This window comes from Equus przewalskii, chromosome X (genome assembly GCF_037783145.1).
Source record: "Equus przewalskii isolate Varuska chromosome X, EquPr2, whole genome shotgun sequence".
In the NCBI taxonomy this organism is placed as follows: Eukaryota; Metazoa; Chordata; class Mammalia; order Perissodactyla; family Equidae; genus Equus; species Equus przewalskii.
This window is the reverse complement of record NC_091863.1, coordinates 58,015,245-58,031,437: the sequence shown is the minus strand read 5'-3', so window position 1 is coordinate 58,031,437 and position 16,193 is coordinate 58,015,245. Positions and strand designations below refer to the sequence as shown.

General features: G+C 39.5%; 1 protein-coding gene across 7 annotated transcripts in view; it reads right to left on the bottom strand.

Moving 5' to 3' along the window:
* UPRT (uracil phosphoribosyltransferase homolog) overlaps positions 1–16,193 on the bottom strand; it is a 121,194-nt gene that overhangs the window by 11,471 nt on the left and 93,530 nt on the right. For 2 of the 7 annotated variants that reach the window (XM_070605778.1, XM_070605780.1), the window contains exon 1: positions 8,552–10,937. The exons of 1 other annotated variant lie outside the window; for it this stretch is intronic. In XM_070605778.1, the coding sequence (XP_070461879.1) occupies positions 8,552–8,928 (377 nt within the window). In that variant the 5' untranslated portion in view covers positions 8,929–10,937. Of the gene's footprint in view, positions 1–6,575; positions 6,646–8,219; positions 8,363–8,551; positions 10,938–16,193 lie in introns of those variants that run through there. 4 more of the 7 variants (XM_070605781.1, XM_070605784.1, XM_070605783.1 and 1 more) reach the window with 4 other exon arrangements.

Here is a 16,193-nt window from a genome sequence, read left to right as displayed (position 1 = left end):
CAATCAAAGCATTTACTCCTCCAAGTCAGCCCACTACAAACAGTAATTACTTACCTTTCTCCTGTTTTAGACAGACTTCAGACCCATACTGTTTACTTTAAATCAATTTAGAAATTAAAGTACAGCTAGAATACAGTAAGTTGATAGCATTTTTAAAACTTCACAGTGGTCTTCAATATCCACATCTAAATCCTTAACATTGTTAACACTGGAGTTTCATAAAGCAGGTATTTACTTGTCGGATCAATCAAGTTGCACATATTCTCTGAGCCCCTACTTTAGGACCAACATTGGACTAAAGTATTTGTTAATAAATATGTTTTAATGTAAACTAGACCCCAGGTCTTATTCACTCCATGCACTTTGTTTCAAATCATAACTATTCGCTTTTGTCTCCAAATCATTTTTTTAAAAGATCTCTCACACTGGAAACAAAGCTTTGAAAGACATTTTAATCATCTTCCACCTGATTAAGAGTCCCAAATAAAATCTACTGCAAAATTATCACAAAGCAACAAACACACTGACATACATCCCTGGAATATTCTAAAATATATCCAAATGATTAAAGATCAAATATTTAAACAATGATATTCAGGGCCTCATAATTCAGAGCACCGAAATCTAATTAATCGTAAACTGAGCATCTTTTAAGTTGTACAAACCCCAAACAGGATTAACAATGCAGACCTAACCATATCTGAGAAAATACTTTTTTTGACATTCCCCCCAACAAATGTGTCACACATCTGTAGCAATTAAAGCAAAGCCAAAGGCAGCCATTTTAAAAAATGATCTTCACACTGAAACAACAAAATCATACCAGAAGCCAAATCCTCATTTTAATGTGGATTTGGTAAATGGACTCTTCCCTACCTAAGATTGTTTATAAAGCACTTTAAAATTTCCAGAGGGGCTGCAGCAATTGTATACATTTAAAAACACGTATGTCTCGGGGCTGGCCCCGTGGCCGAGTGGTTAAGTTCGCGCACTCCGCTGCAGGCGGCCCAGTGTTTCCTTTGTTCGAATCCTGGGTGCGGACATGGCACTGCTCATCAAACCACGCTGAGGCAGCGTCCCACATGCCACAACTAGAAGGACCCACAACAAAGAGTATACAACTATGTACCGGGGGGGCTTTGGGGAGAAAAAGGAAAAAAATAAAATCTTTAAAAAACCAAAAAAAACCCATGTATGTCTCATAGCAAACCCAAGCCAAGATGAAACCTCTTGAATCTCACTGATCTTTCTTTCAAAAGACTAATAGGTATTTACTTATCATCCACAAGATATAGAACTATGAGAGAGGAATGTTTTTATAATATTAACAAATTTACCCTTCAAGTAGAGATCTTCTCCCCTCTTCTTACTAGGCCTCACTACTACTACTCCTACGACTAGAGGGGGTTCTCCAGTGTGGTTGGAAGACATCCTCCCCTGGGACAATTACAGCTTCAATTTCTACAGCAGAAATTGCCGCTTGATCACTTCTCTCTATTCAGAATAAACTTGACAGCTCCTTTTTTCCTTTTACAGAAATCATTTTAACAACTATGTGTGTATATATATTATACATATCATTTGTGTATACATATGTATCTATTATAGTTATAAATGTGACATATATACATACACACACCCCAAGTGTACAAAGATTTATTTATAAAGCTTCTCTAAAAAGGTCCAAAAGTGACATCAGGTATCTAATATTATATGTACATTACTCTCTTCTTTCCCACAGGTCACCATTTATTAAAAGCTTCCTTGGTGCCAAGTATTAAGCACTTTTGCTACATTATCTGCTCTAATCCTCACACAACCTTAAGAGGTAGTAAGATTGCTACCACTTTAGTGATGAAAATAGTGAGGCTTAAAGAGGTGAAGTATTTCAAGGTTCTTCCCAGCCTGAAGCTCTCTGATTCCAAGACCCTAAGTAAAACCATTATTTATATTTTGCTCTAATAAACGAATGCTTCCTAAAAGGTAACCAGTTTTTAGACATATTTTAATGATATTTCTCTCCCTGTGAATCAGACTGGCATGTACATACAATGCAAACAATGAAATAAAAGAGTCTGGCAGGCAAATAAAACATCACTAAAATGTCCCTGCTGAAGAGGGAGAAGCGGCTGCTACAAGATGGCTCGTAAAGAGCATGTACTAAGGTTACTGCATGCAAGAGTCCATCCTTTCCAAAAATGATGAAATCAAAACCTCCAACTCAGAACTGAAAACAATTTAATTTAAATCAAATCCTAGCAGCACTGACTAGGTGTCATTTCAAAAATGAAGATTATACCTAAGCACTGTTTTCCGCATGTGGAGTGGGAGAAGTTAGAGTCGGGCACAGGCTTGCCAGATTTAAGAAGTAAAAATACAGGACACCCAGGTAAATTTGTAATTCAGAAGTATATCCCATGCAATGTTTAGGATATACTTAAACAGCAAAAAGTATTCATCGTTTATCTGAATTCAAATTTAACTGGGTGTCCTGTATTTTACCTGGGAACCTAAGTTAATTAGGAAGGACTAAATGGACTCAAATTCAGCTCTAATATGTTTTTGTTTTTTAAGCAATAGGTTAAAGAGAAGTGGCATATAAAAGCTTTTCTGGCAGGTTTAAACCAAAGGAATGTTCCATTTAGAGCCAATGTTGAGCAAAAGCTCTGAAAACATAAGCCCTACCTCCAGAGCTACTTTATTATGTGATCACTAAAATAAAGAACAGCTCCAGGGTTTGTCACGGAATGCAGAGGATTTATAAATGACTTTCCTCCTCCTTCCTTCACCCTCATAAAAACAAATCCCCAATGAAGCACTTGGAGCAAACCTAATCTGATGTGAAAAGTTAAAAAAACAACAAAACAAAAACAAAAAATAGCTTTTACTACGTGCCAGGTGCAAGTAATCAAAGTCACAGCTCTTCAGCACCTTCTTAAAAAGCTCTTAAAATAGAATGTCACTAATTGTTTACTTGTGCCTCAAAGCAAAGTTCAACGTAAACATTCAAAATCAGGTAGAAAAAGAAGAGAAATTATCATTTTCCTTTAGAACCCAGGCTTCAGTCACTCAGAAGTTTATTTTTTTATAATGATTGCAACATTAATTCTTCTGTGTGCCAGGTACTGTACCAGGCCAGACCTCGTTTCTGCCTGTCTGGAGTCCAGACTAGTTGGCAAGACAATATTAGGATATGCCCAATAAATATTACAACAGGGGTATATATAGTTTAAAGAGGTGACTTCCTCCCTCCTGGCCTAAAAGCCAGTAAGAAAATTCACATGGAAAACCCAGTAAAACCAAAAACACGTCCATGATTGAAACAACTTGCAGGTCACAGTTTTTTCTGTGGTGGACATTTTGGTTTTGCACAAGTTGAAGGGAAAAGTTTTGAGATTCCTCCAGTCTCACAATGATACTGGGCCAGGGTCTCTAGGCTGATTCTGTTTAGTGTGTGGAATCCCCAGTTCAGCCTATATCCCAAATCCAGAGCCAGGCAAATCACTATGCAAGGAAGAATGGCCCTTCTGCCAGGGGCGGTGGCTCAGCCTAATCACAGCACAATCACCCGCGGCGTTTGTCAAGCTCCAGGTGCTCAGGTTCCACCCAAGACTACTCTAAGGATGGGTACCAAAAACTTGTATTTGGAAAAAAAAAGACTCCTCAGGCCATTACCTAGTCAGATGACTCAAATCACACTAGGCTACACTCACATTAGGGCTACAAAGGATGTTTATCCGTCCTGAGGTTAACTGTCTCCCCTTCAGGCGACTAAAAAAATGTCACAAGGCTGAATGTACTCCTTTAGTGCAATTTCACAGACTAAAATATTCTAATATTGCTCAACTTTCATCCAAGCTGCCTGCTGAGGCCATGGCAAAGCCCCTCTGAGGACGAATATACAGGAAACATTCAACAGCTCATGAAACAGCTTTGCTTTAAGGTCTCAGGAGACAAAAGGAAACGAAAAACTGGAGAGGAGAGAGAACCTTTTAAATACACTCCACTGCCTTAAATATGAGGTCATGAACTACATTCAAGGAAAAAGTTCATTAGACTCAGACTTTGCTGAGTTTAGTATACAAAGGAGGCAGAAAAGGAAGTGTGGTGTAACCCAGTGCAACAACAAAAACAACTGGAAATGAAGGAATCATTTATCTTCCCAAGTTCACCGGAGACCCACGCGTGACTGAGTACGTTATCTGGTTATTTGATGTCTAGATTACCACACTCTCAGAGAGAAAACAATTTCCTTGAAATTCAGTAATACAACCAATATATTATGTTGCAAATCCTGCACATTTCAAAAAAATAAAAAGACGTTTCAAATCAGTCCAGTGTTTTCAATCTTGCCTGCTTTATATATCTACAAAAACATGCAGTCCTGCTGGCTCAAACCCCACCTCCCCAGGCCAAAGTCAACTCATGAATCAAACCCTTCACCAGACAGATACTAGGGACCAGGAACAATGAAAGGAATAACAAGGACTTCCACGGCCTCTGTTATCAGACAGCTCCATAGTGTGTCTATACAATGTCACATCACAATAGTTAAGAGCATAAGCCCCAAGGAAGACAGGATATGATAACTCACGGCACTTTCCCTAACTTAGACCTACGTAAATATAGCTTCTCTTACCACAGGAACCCTACACCAGCCCCTTGGAGGGGATGAAACAGGTCTTGTTCATGTAAGGGGATGCCAATTTTTGAAGGTAAAGGAATAGAGGCCTCTGTTAACAGATTTGACAAAAACAAAACTTGAAACACTGTCTCCAGTCTAAATAACTAAACATTGGTTAGTTATCAAAAATTATAGTGAGTCTTGCTATACTATATCATAGCAGGATAAAAATTATCTAGGATCTCTCAGTGTTGCTTTTTAAAATAAGAACGTGGATTCTACATACAGCTAAATTCCTTTTACTATCCCCTGAAAGCTCAAGAAACCAGCAATTACGATGCAATCAGAACCATGCACAAATCTAAACATGAAGGCTTGAAATGCCTTAAATGTGCACAGCTCTTCACTGTTTATAACAAATGTTCACAAGCAGTATCTTGTTTAGCCTCCCAGGAGCTCCATGAGGTACTACCAACATCCTCATTTTATAAATGATAAAGTTGAAGCACAGAGATGCTAAACATCTGGCCTAAGATCACTCTGGATCCTACTGTCTCCTTCCAAACTCAGAAAAAAAATTTCACTTACACTCAGGTTTACTATACAATGCAGGCTGTTCTGAGTAACACAGTAAAATTGGGTATTGACGTTGTCATATATGAATGCTGAATGTCACGCCCTCTCCAAGCTCTATAGCAATGGTTCACCTTTACATTGCCATGAAGACCTCCTTGTGAAATGCAAGAAAAGCTAAGGGATCCTCACCCCATAAAAAGGCACATATGCCAATGTTCATAGTAGCATTATTCATAACAGCCAGAGTGGAAACCACCCAAATGCCCATCACGTGATGAATGGATGAACACAACATGCTATATCCATACAATGGATTATCATTCAGGCAAAAAACGAATGGTATACGATACAATACGGATGAAGCTTGAAAACATCATGCTAAATGAAAGGAACTAGTCACAAAAGACCACATGTTGTATGATTCCATTTATATGAAATGTCCAGAATAGGCAAATCAATAGGGACAGATCAGTGGTTGTCTAGGGCTTTGGGTGGGTTGGGGAATGACTGCTCATGGGTCAGGCTTTCTTGTCTGGGTGATGAACATGTTCTAAAACTGATTGTGGTGATGGTTGCACAGCCACGAACATACTTAAAAACCCTCAAAATGTACATTTTAAATGGTGTATTGTATGGTATGTTAATTACATCTCAATAAAGATGTTATTTAAAAAACAACCATTAATGGGGCTGGCCCCGTGGCCTAGTGGTTAAGTTGGCACGCTCCGCTGCAGGCGGCCCAGTGTTTCGTTGGTTCAAATCCTGGGCGTGGACATGGCACTGCTCATCGGGCCACAGTGAGACGGCGTCCCACATGCCACAACTAGAAGGACCCACAACGAAGAATATATATCTATGTACTGGGGGAGCTTTGGGGAGAAAAAGGAAGAAGTAAAATCTTTAAAAAAAAAACCATTAAAAATGCACATACAAATAACTTTCCCAGATAATTTCAGAGGGTTTGCTAAAGCCCTGAAGCCCACATATAGGTGCAGTGGGGCCCAAAACTCAAAGTTAGTAACTCTTGCTCTATAGAAACAAGAATCATCATTCTATTTTCTTTGTTTTACAACTAAGTTTTATTTCGGCTTCCCCCGACCACAACTACCAAGCCCACGCCTCCTACTTTTTAAGATCACTACTTCATCTGTTAGAGCACATGACCACAGTAGTTTTCAATACTGATTCATTAAAAACAAACAGGAGCTGACCCTGATCGTCCCGTGGTTAAAGTTCAGTGCGCTCACCACTTTGGTGCCCCAGATTCATTTCCCGGTCACAGAACCACACCACCCATCTGTCAGCTGCCATGTGGTGGTGGCAGCTCACATAGAAGAACTAGAAGGGCTTACAACTAGGATGTACAACCACGTACTGGGGCTTTGGGAAGAACGAAAAAAAGAGAAAGATTGCCAACAGACGTTAGCTCCGGGTGAATCTTTCCCTGCAAAAAAAAAAAAAAGTATAGTTTCATAAATATAATTTTAAGAGCTAGAAAAAATCCTTTAGTAACTGAGCATTTATTATTTGCAAGGCATGGTGAGAATTCAAAAATGTAAAAGATATAATTTCTGCCCTCAGGGAGCTTAAAATCTAATAGGTGAGATAAGATTGATATACAAATAACAACATATGAAATAGGTTAATCTAGCCCTAAAAAGGCCAGGGAAGATGAGCAAGGAAGAATGATAAAAGGAAAGCTTCTTGGCAGAGGCAGACATTTAATGCTGAGTTTGACCTTGAAGAATAGGTAGGATTTGAACATGCAGAGAAGGAGTAAAGAGAATTCCAGATGAGAGCAGAAGCAGGGATGTTTCAGAATAGTTTCCAGGAACCACAAAGAGAAGCCTTAATGTCAAGTTAAGGATCCTGGACTTTATTTGGCAGACTCAGAGCAGCCAAAGAAAGCTGCTGAGTAGGGCAGTTACCCAATCAAAGTGGTATATTAAAAGGATTAATTGTTCAGTAATGTGTGGGTGCATGTGGAAGAGCGAAAAACTGGTCGCTGGGAAACAAATTGGGAGCCTATCACAATAGTATGAAGAAAAAGTTATTAGTGTCTGATTTAGGGAGTGGCATCCTGACTCAGTAGCCATTTTAGAAGATCAAGGCACCCACTGAAAAACGAGTGTTTTCATATGCAGCAGCTACACATTTAAAGTGCTGCCAAGGTAGAAACCAGCTCTAGTTCATCATGGGACATATTTCCCTTAAGGAACCCCCATCTACAACATGAGTTTTGAGATCCCCTAAAAATAGCATTTTAACATGAAGGTTTGGCTACTTTAGTTTGTGGGATTAGGAGGGGTGCCAAAGACTCCTTTAAGCTCTCTTTGCTCCACTAACTATAAAGGAAACATCTGATGTCCTATAAGTTTACAGTAGTCAGCCCTGATGGTCTAATGATTAAGATTTGGTGCTCTCACTGCCAGGGTCCAGGTTTGTTTCCCAGTCAGGGAACCACACCACCCATCTGTCGGTTGTCATACTGTGGTGGCTGCGTGTTGCTATGGTACTGGAAGCTATGCCAGGGGTATTTCAAATACCAGCAGGGTCACCTATAGTGGAGAGGTTTGAACGGAGCTTGCAGACTAAGGAGGACCGGGCCACCCATTTCAACCCCCCCCCCCCAAAAAAAAAGGCCATGAAAACCCTATAAACAGCAGCAGAGGATTGTCTCATCTAGCCTGGAAGGTGCAAAAAGACTGGGCAGGGTTCTGCTCTACTGTACACAGGGTCGCCAGGAGTCAGAATCCACTCTATGGCACTAACAACAAAAAACGTTTACAGTAAAACAATCCTGATAAAAGTTAGGTAAGCTTTCACCTGACCGAGTAAACCTAAACTCCAAGACTAATAAAGACCTTAGACAAAACGACATATATGCAGTAGCAAACACTAAAGGGTCAGAGGTCCTGTTGAGCACAACAGAAATTGCTTTATTCCTATTTGTGAGCCTGAGATGACTGGAGGGAGAGCACAACCTCCGATAGTAACCATTTCTGGCTTATGGATTTACCACGTGGACCGGCACCGGGCAGATAGCGTAAAACGCGTTTACCCTCCTGGAATGGCTGAGGATTCGTCATCGCTTACGGGAGACAAAGCAGCAGCCCGAAGCTACCGAAAAGGCTCCCTCCCCTACCCAAAGCGAAGTTAAACACAGGAACTAGGAGACGGTTGGAGGCCTGAGTCACGTGACACTCCCCCTCAAAGACCAGGCCCTGGCACAGTCTCCACGGACCAGTTTGCCACGGCCAAGAACCTTACCCATTAGCCCTTTTACTTCCAATCCCCACCCACACCCCGAGGGACCCTCCACCTCCCTTTCCCCTTCCGCTCTTGGCTCACTTGTCCCGGATGATGGTCTGCAGCTCCCGGATCTGATCATTCATAGGCAGCAGCTTAAGCTGCGCCCCTATCTGCCCCGAGAGTTCGCAGTCCCCTAGGAGGGAATCGCTGGCTGGTGCGTCATAGTTGCCACTGCCACCGTTGTTCTCTGAGTTGAGGCTGAGGCCGCCACAGGCCTGAGGGTCCCTCTCGGCGGGTACGCTCGAATGGGCGTGCCCGGCGAGGAGAGTCAGCTTGGCCACGGAGGCGCTGTTTCCCCCGGTTTGGTCTGGGATCAGGTCACCAGGTCGCGGCGGCTCGGGGCTTGGGGTAGAGGCAGACTTTACTGCCTGGTTGTGACAGGGCATGGAGTCCGGACACCGTAACTCCGTGGCCATACACCGGGCCCTGGGCTGTCCCCGCAGCTACCGACCCCTAGAGATAAAGCAGAGCCGGGAGAAGCGGCCAGCGCTCACGTGCTCTCCTCGTCGCCCCCGCCTCCTCCGAACCTCTAGCGGCGGGTGCCCTCTCACCCCGCGGCCGCCGCCGTTTCCTTCCGCACGTTCCGTCCCGGCCCCGCCCACGCCAGACGTTCCGCCTGCCCAGGCGCTCGATTGGCTTCTCTCCCTGCCGCTCTGCAACGCTCTGCTTGTTAACCCTTTCAGTCAACCCGGCTTGGTGGGTTCCCACACCTAGCCAGGCAGGCAGGGTGAGGCCAAGGGTGCTTGATGCAGCGTCTTCGGGGAGTCCCTAGGGATTCTGCGTGCAGAACTTAGGGTAAGTGGTAGAGGCAGGAAAAACTAGGGATGGAGAGTTATAAAATGATTACACACATAAGGCCCATGTTTTCAGACTTTGTGTGTTGGCAGAGAGAGAATACTTTATTAACTGCATCTTCAGTTAGCCTGTCTGTATAACCAAAAGAGTAAGTAAAAAACGCCTAGCAGGCTGCTGAAAAGCTTGCTCTCTACTAGACTGTCCTACAAGCTGCAGTTTCCCAAGTGTGCTTGACCGCTAGAGCTTTCCTTATGTTTACTGGTTGGGCCCTACACTGTACAGTTGACGTGGGGATACCGACAGCATTCAGATACACTACCGCTCTTTCTTTTAAATACTTGAAAAGACACCTTGTTTTAGTGTGTGGACTCAGTATAAAGGCTTGAGGTAAGAATGACTAGAGCATCAGTGTGTATTAGAACAATTATAGAGCTTGTTAAAATGCAGATTCTCATGGCCTACCTTTGAGATTCTGATTCAGTAGATCTGAGATGGGACCCAAGAAGTTTTATTTTTAACAAGTAACCTAGAAATCCTGATTTTTTTTTAAGAAATGGTATTCTTAGGGAAACATTGGCTTACAGGCTCGCTTTCTAAGGAGCTACAACCTGAAAGTCAGAAACCTGGTAATTCTGCTAAAAAATTATTGAACAGCATTTACAAGTCCCTTCCCCTCTCTGGACTTGACTCTCCCTATTTATAAGTGAGATGCATTAACTATTTGATCCCTAAATGTTCTTCCAGTTTTGACATTCTATAATTCTATTTTGCCTTCCAAAAAGCCAATTCTTAAAATTCCTTGTTCCACACAGAAACATAACCAACACATGCAGAGATCCAGAGGAATATGAGTAACAGATGGTTAGGAATATCCAGGCCTTTGGGGGGACTTGAGCCTTAATCTGGCTCTCTGTTTTCCATTTTTTATTTGTTTGTTTGTTGTTTTGGTATTGGTATTGATGGTATTTTTCTCTCCTTTTTTCTCTCCCATTTTCTCTGCTTTGTGCCTGACCCTCTAGGTCAGTACACAATTAGTTATAATTATAGAGAGTTTAAATTTGATTGAATGATAAAAATTGCAGCCTAGAATTGTAATCCCACTCATTTTTGAAAGTCTGTTCATCTTTTCACCTAGCACAAAATGCAATTCAAAAGGTCTTGGTTTAAAAGCTGAATCTGCTAACTTGAAGTGGGTAGGCACAATTAAGTGGCTACTTTGCCAATGAATACTCTAGAGGAAAACACTGAAATGCATTCTTGTTTCATTATCAGTAATTTAAATGTAGTAATGAATTTAAAATCGTATTGTGAGACATCCCAGAACCAAAACTGTACCGTAGTTATCTTTGTCTAGTGTCTCATCAGGCACATGGCCTTGTTCTCAATGCCACAGAATATGAATTATAACAGTACAACTGCCAGTGTGTCTTGTGTTTTCACTCTTATAGGAAACACCCATGCATACGCTTACCTATATTAACCAGTAGTCATTAGCAAATCTATTTATCTAGTTTATTTAAGATGCTATTAAAACAAAATTCACTAATGATTCATCGTAATAACTTAAATTTGGTGGTTTATAATTTACAAAGAGCTTCTATACATTCTCTCATTTAATTCTCAAAAAAAAAAAAAAGGCTTGAGGATTACCAATCCCCATTTATAGATGATATCTGTGTAAATCTTTTTCCTAAAGTGACTTGTCCAAGGTCACACATCCAAAAAGGAGCAGAGCCAAGACAGGACCCCAATCTCTTGACTTTAAATTCAGTTTTCTATACACACACCTACAGATTCAAGATACCAATCAATTAACAAATACTGGTTGAGCCCTTACTATTTGCCAGGCATATTGCCAGGTGATAGAACGGAAAGAAAATGAGTGAAGATCTTGAAATTTTCCATGGTTGTAGAGGTCATGGAGATTATGGATAGTACGGATCTTTGAAAACCAAAGGATAGTGTTAGGCAGCATGGAAATCTGCACCAAAGATACTAACAGCAGAATTGACAAATTTGAATTTAGCTTTCTTGCTTCCCACTTTTTGATGGAAGTACAAAGTCAGATAAAACAAAAAGCTGGAATTCTCCTGTAATAACTGAGATTAGTGTAAACTTCATTTTAGGTTTTGAGCTCTAAATTTGAGATGATCCCTAAAAATTGTGGGAAGCAGCAAACCAATTGCATATATCAGTAGAAATCCTTTACATATATCTACATAGTGCCTTAACAAAACACTTTTACATAGGTTATCTCATTCGAGATTGTGGAGTAGTTAGGCCCAGTATTATAATTCCTGTTTTACTGTGAGAAAATTGAGACATAGGAGCCTAATTTAGAGTCATATCATAAGTAGAGAGTTGGAAGAAGGCAAAACAAAATTAATATTAATATTAAACTCTATTTTCCATACAGTATGCCTTAGTTATCTCATTTAAGCCTTTCAACAATCCTAGGAGGTAGACTTTATTTGCTATCCCCATTTTACAGATAAAGAAAAATGTAGTGAGATTAAGTAACTTGATAATGTCACACAGGCAGTAAGTGCAGGAACGGGGATTTGAACCTAGGTGTGATCAGCTCAATTTGACTGTTTTATAATCCATGCCCTCAGATTAGTCCTGGTTATATTCCTCCACTGCATACCACACTTTATGCTTGTACTAGATAGTGTCTCACCTGCAATACCAGATTTAACCTATGAACCAAAAATTGTGTTATATGATGGAGCTGGGGAATCCTGATATAATTTTCTATTAATATTTAGTCCTCTGATGAACTCCTTGACAATTCCTTTTTGCCCTAAACTCCAAGAATTCCTTAATTCAAGTAGACTTTGGTGATGCTGAAGCCATTATACTGTAATTTTAAATTTTTTATAAACAAAAATCTATTAATTAAAAGGATAGCCAATGTTCTGAACAAATACTCTGATTCACTTTTCTTTCCAAACGAATAGCAGTATCACTTCTCAGATGTATACCTTCCTTGATCCAGTGGCTCCCAATGATCTCAAATTGTCTATTTGCATATCATTTCAAATGTATATCTTATCTTCTTTACCATTTAGTCCTCCTGATTTCAGAATTTTTCAACCAGTTTTCAAATGCATATTGCCAGCTTTTTGAAGTTAGTTTACTTTTGAGTGCAAAGTCTCCTCTGTAGATCTTAAACAGTTTCTGGTAAGGTGCATGGGGCAGGACAGGCAGATCTTGTACAAAAGATTATATCTTATTCTGTAAAGAGTGTATCTTGTATAAAATGTGTAAAAGAGAACCCGTAAAAATTATATATTAAGAACTGAGGTGTCTTCCTTTGTGTTTTATTGATTTTTTTGTATTGATATGCTTTGATTCCTTTCTATTTTTCCTTTTGTGTAAATTCTAGAGGTATTTTCGTTTTGTGGTTACCTTGGGGCTTACATAAAATATCTTATAACAGTCTAATTTAACTTGATAACAAATTAAGTTCAATCACATACAAAAACTCTACACTTTAACTTCTCCTCCCCCACTTTAGGTTATTGTTGTCACAATTTACGTTTGTTCCTATTATGTATCTTTAAACATATTTTTAATTATAGTCATTTTAAATAATTTTCTATTTTAACTTTTATATTTGAATTAAAATTGCTTTACCCACCATGACTATAGTAATACAGTGTTCTTTATTTGTCTATATATTTACCTTTACCAATGAGTTTCATATGTTCTTATGGTTTTGTGTTGCTGTTAGCATCCATTTGTTTCAACTTAAAGAACTCCCTTTAGCATTTCTTGTAAAGCAAGTCTAGTGCTGATGAACTCTTCAGCTTTTGTTTGGGAAAGTCTCTCTCCTTCATTTCTGAAGGACAGTTTTGCTGGGTATAGTATTCTTGGTTGGCAGGTTTTTTCTTTCAGCACTTTGAATATATCATCCCACTGACCTTCAAGGTTTCTGCTGAAAAATCCATTGGCAGTCTTATGAGAGTTCACTTTGCTCTTGCTGCTTTCAAAATTCTCTTTGGGTTTTGACCTTTGAGAACTGGATTATAAAGTGTCTCGTTGTGGATTTTTGGGAATTCATCTTGTTTGATGATCTTTGGGCTTCTTGCATCTGGATGTCTATTTCCTTCTCCAGATTTGGGGAGTTTTGAGTCATTATTTGTTTTAATAAGCTTTCTGGTCCTTTCTCTCTCTCTTCTCCTTCTGGGACTCCCATAATGCATATATTGGATCACTTGATGATCTCTCATAATTCCCATACGTTTTCTTGACTTTTTTTCATTCTTTTTTTCTTTTTTATTCCTCTGAATTACTTCCAGTGACTTGTTTTCAAGTTCACTGACCCTTTCTTATGCTTGATCCAGTCTGCTGTTGAAACCCTATTGTGACATTTTTTCAATTCAATTATTGTGTTCTTTGCACCCTAATTTCTGTTTGTTTTAAAAAATATATTTTCTATCTCTTTGTTGCAATTCTCACTTATTCATGCATTGTTCTCTTGACCTCAGTGAGCATTTTTATGACGGCTATTTTAAATTCTCTGTCAGGTAAATCATATAGCTCCATTTCTTCAGTTGGTTTTTGGAGACTGATCTTGTTCCTTTGTTTGGAACATTGCTGATTGATTTTTACTTTCCTTGACTCTCTATGTTGATGTCTGTGCATTAGACATAGCAAGCACCTCTCTTGGTCTGCACAGACAGACCTTGTACAGGAGACAACCTCCACCAATCAGCTCAGCTAGAGATTTGGGGAGCCTCTATCAATGCTTTCCATCCCCAGAGAGAAGAAGGTACCTGTGGTTTTTGTCAGGTCACTTTGTGGTGAGCCAGAAGAATGATATATGGTGTCCGCCAGCCCAAGTTGCCATTTCCATTCTCCCCTAGGCTGCTTGACTGTGGTGGATCCATCTGAGCTCCAAGGCTGGCAAGACAGAGATCAGTCCTCTAGGGGTCCCCCTTTGGAGAAGTTGGACACACGTCAGCTCTTTCCCTTCACAAGGGGAAGCAGAGAGCTGGAATTTTTTGTCCACATGCTCTGTGCTGAGCAAGGATGAGAGCTGTGGTGTCTACAAGCTAAAAGGATCATACACCATGACTAAGTGGGATTTATCCCTGGGATGGAAAGATGGTTCAATATACTGAAATCAAATAATATGATACGTAACATCAACAGAATAAAGGATAAAAATCACCTTATCATATCAATAGATGCAGAAAAAGAATTGCTCAGAATTCAACACCTTCATGTTAAAACTCACAGCAAAGTAGGAATAGAAGGAAAATACCTCCTTGTAATAAAGCCCACGGCCAACATCATAATCAATGGTGAAAAACTGAAAGCTTTTCCTCTAAAATCAGGAACAAGGCAAGGATGCCAAACTCTTACTGCTTCTGCTTAACATAGTACTGGAAGTCCTAGTGAGAGAAATTAGGCATAAAAAGAAATCAAAAGCATCCAAGTTGGAAAGGAAGAAGTAAAATTATTCCTGTTTGTAAATGGCATGATTTTATAGAGAGAGAACCCCAAAGACTCAATTAAAAACCTGTTAGAATAAATGAATTAAACAAAGTTACAGAATACAAAATCAACATACAAAAATTATTTGCATTTCCATAGACTAGCAACAAACTATCTGAAAAGGAAATTAGGAAAATAATCCCTTCTATAATAGTACCAAAAAGAATAAAATACTTAGGAATAAACTTAACCAAGGAGGTGAAATATTTATATACTGAAAACTACAAAACATTGATAAAATAAATTAAACAAGACACAAACTAATGGAAAGACAACCTGTGTTCATGGAATACAAAACTTAACATTGCTAAAATGTTCACACTCCCCAAAGCAATCTACAAATTCAATGCAATCTCTATCAAAATTCCAAAGACTTGTTTTAGAGAAACACATAAAACAATTCTCCAATTCATATGGAACCACAAAAGACCATGAATGGCCAAACCATTCCTGAAAAAGAAGAACAAAGCTAGAGGCATCATACTTTCTGATTTCAAAGTATATTATAAAGCTACAGTAATCAAAGCAGTATGATACTGGCATAAAGACAGACATATAGACCAACGGAACAGAATAGAGAGTGCAGAAATAAACCCATGCTTATATGGTCAACAAATTTTTGACAAAAGTCCCAAGAATACATAATGGGGAAAGGATAGTCTCTTCAACAGTTGGTGCTGGGAAAACTAGATATCCACGTATAACAGAATGAAATTGGATCCTTATCTTACACCATACTTGAAAGTCAACTCAATATAGATTAAAAACTTAAATGTAAAACCTGAAACTGTAAAAATCCTAGAAGAAAACATAGGGGAAAATCTTCATGACTTTGGTTTTGGCAATGATTTCATGGATATGACACCAAAAGCACAGGCAGAAAAAGCAAAAATAAACAAGTCAGACTATATCAGATTAAAAGCCTTGGGCACAACAAAGGGAATAATCAACAGAGTGAACGCAACCTATAGAATGGGAGAAAAACCTTGCAAACCATGTATCTGATAAGGAGTTAATCTCCAAAATATATAAGGAATTCCTACAACTCAATAACAAAAAACTAATAACCCAGTTCAAAAATGAGTTAAGAACTTGAATAGACATTTCTCTAAAAAAGACTACAAATGACCAACAGATATATGAAAAAAATGCTCATTGGCACTAATCATCAGGGAAGTGCAAATCAAAACCACAGTGAGATAGGGGGCTGGTCTGGTGGCATAGTGGCTAATTTCATGTGCTCCACTTCGGTGGCCCAGGGTTCACCAGTTCAGATCCTGGGCATGGACCTACACATTGCTTATCAAGCCATGCCATGGCAGGTGTCCCACATATAAAATAGAGGAAGATGGGCACAGATGTTAGCTCAGGGCCAATCTTC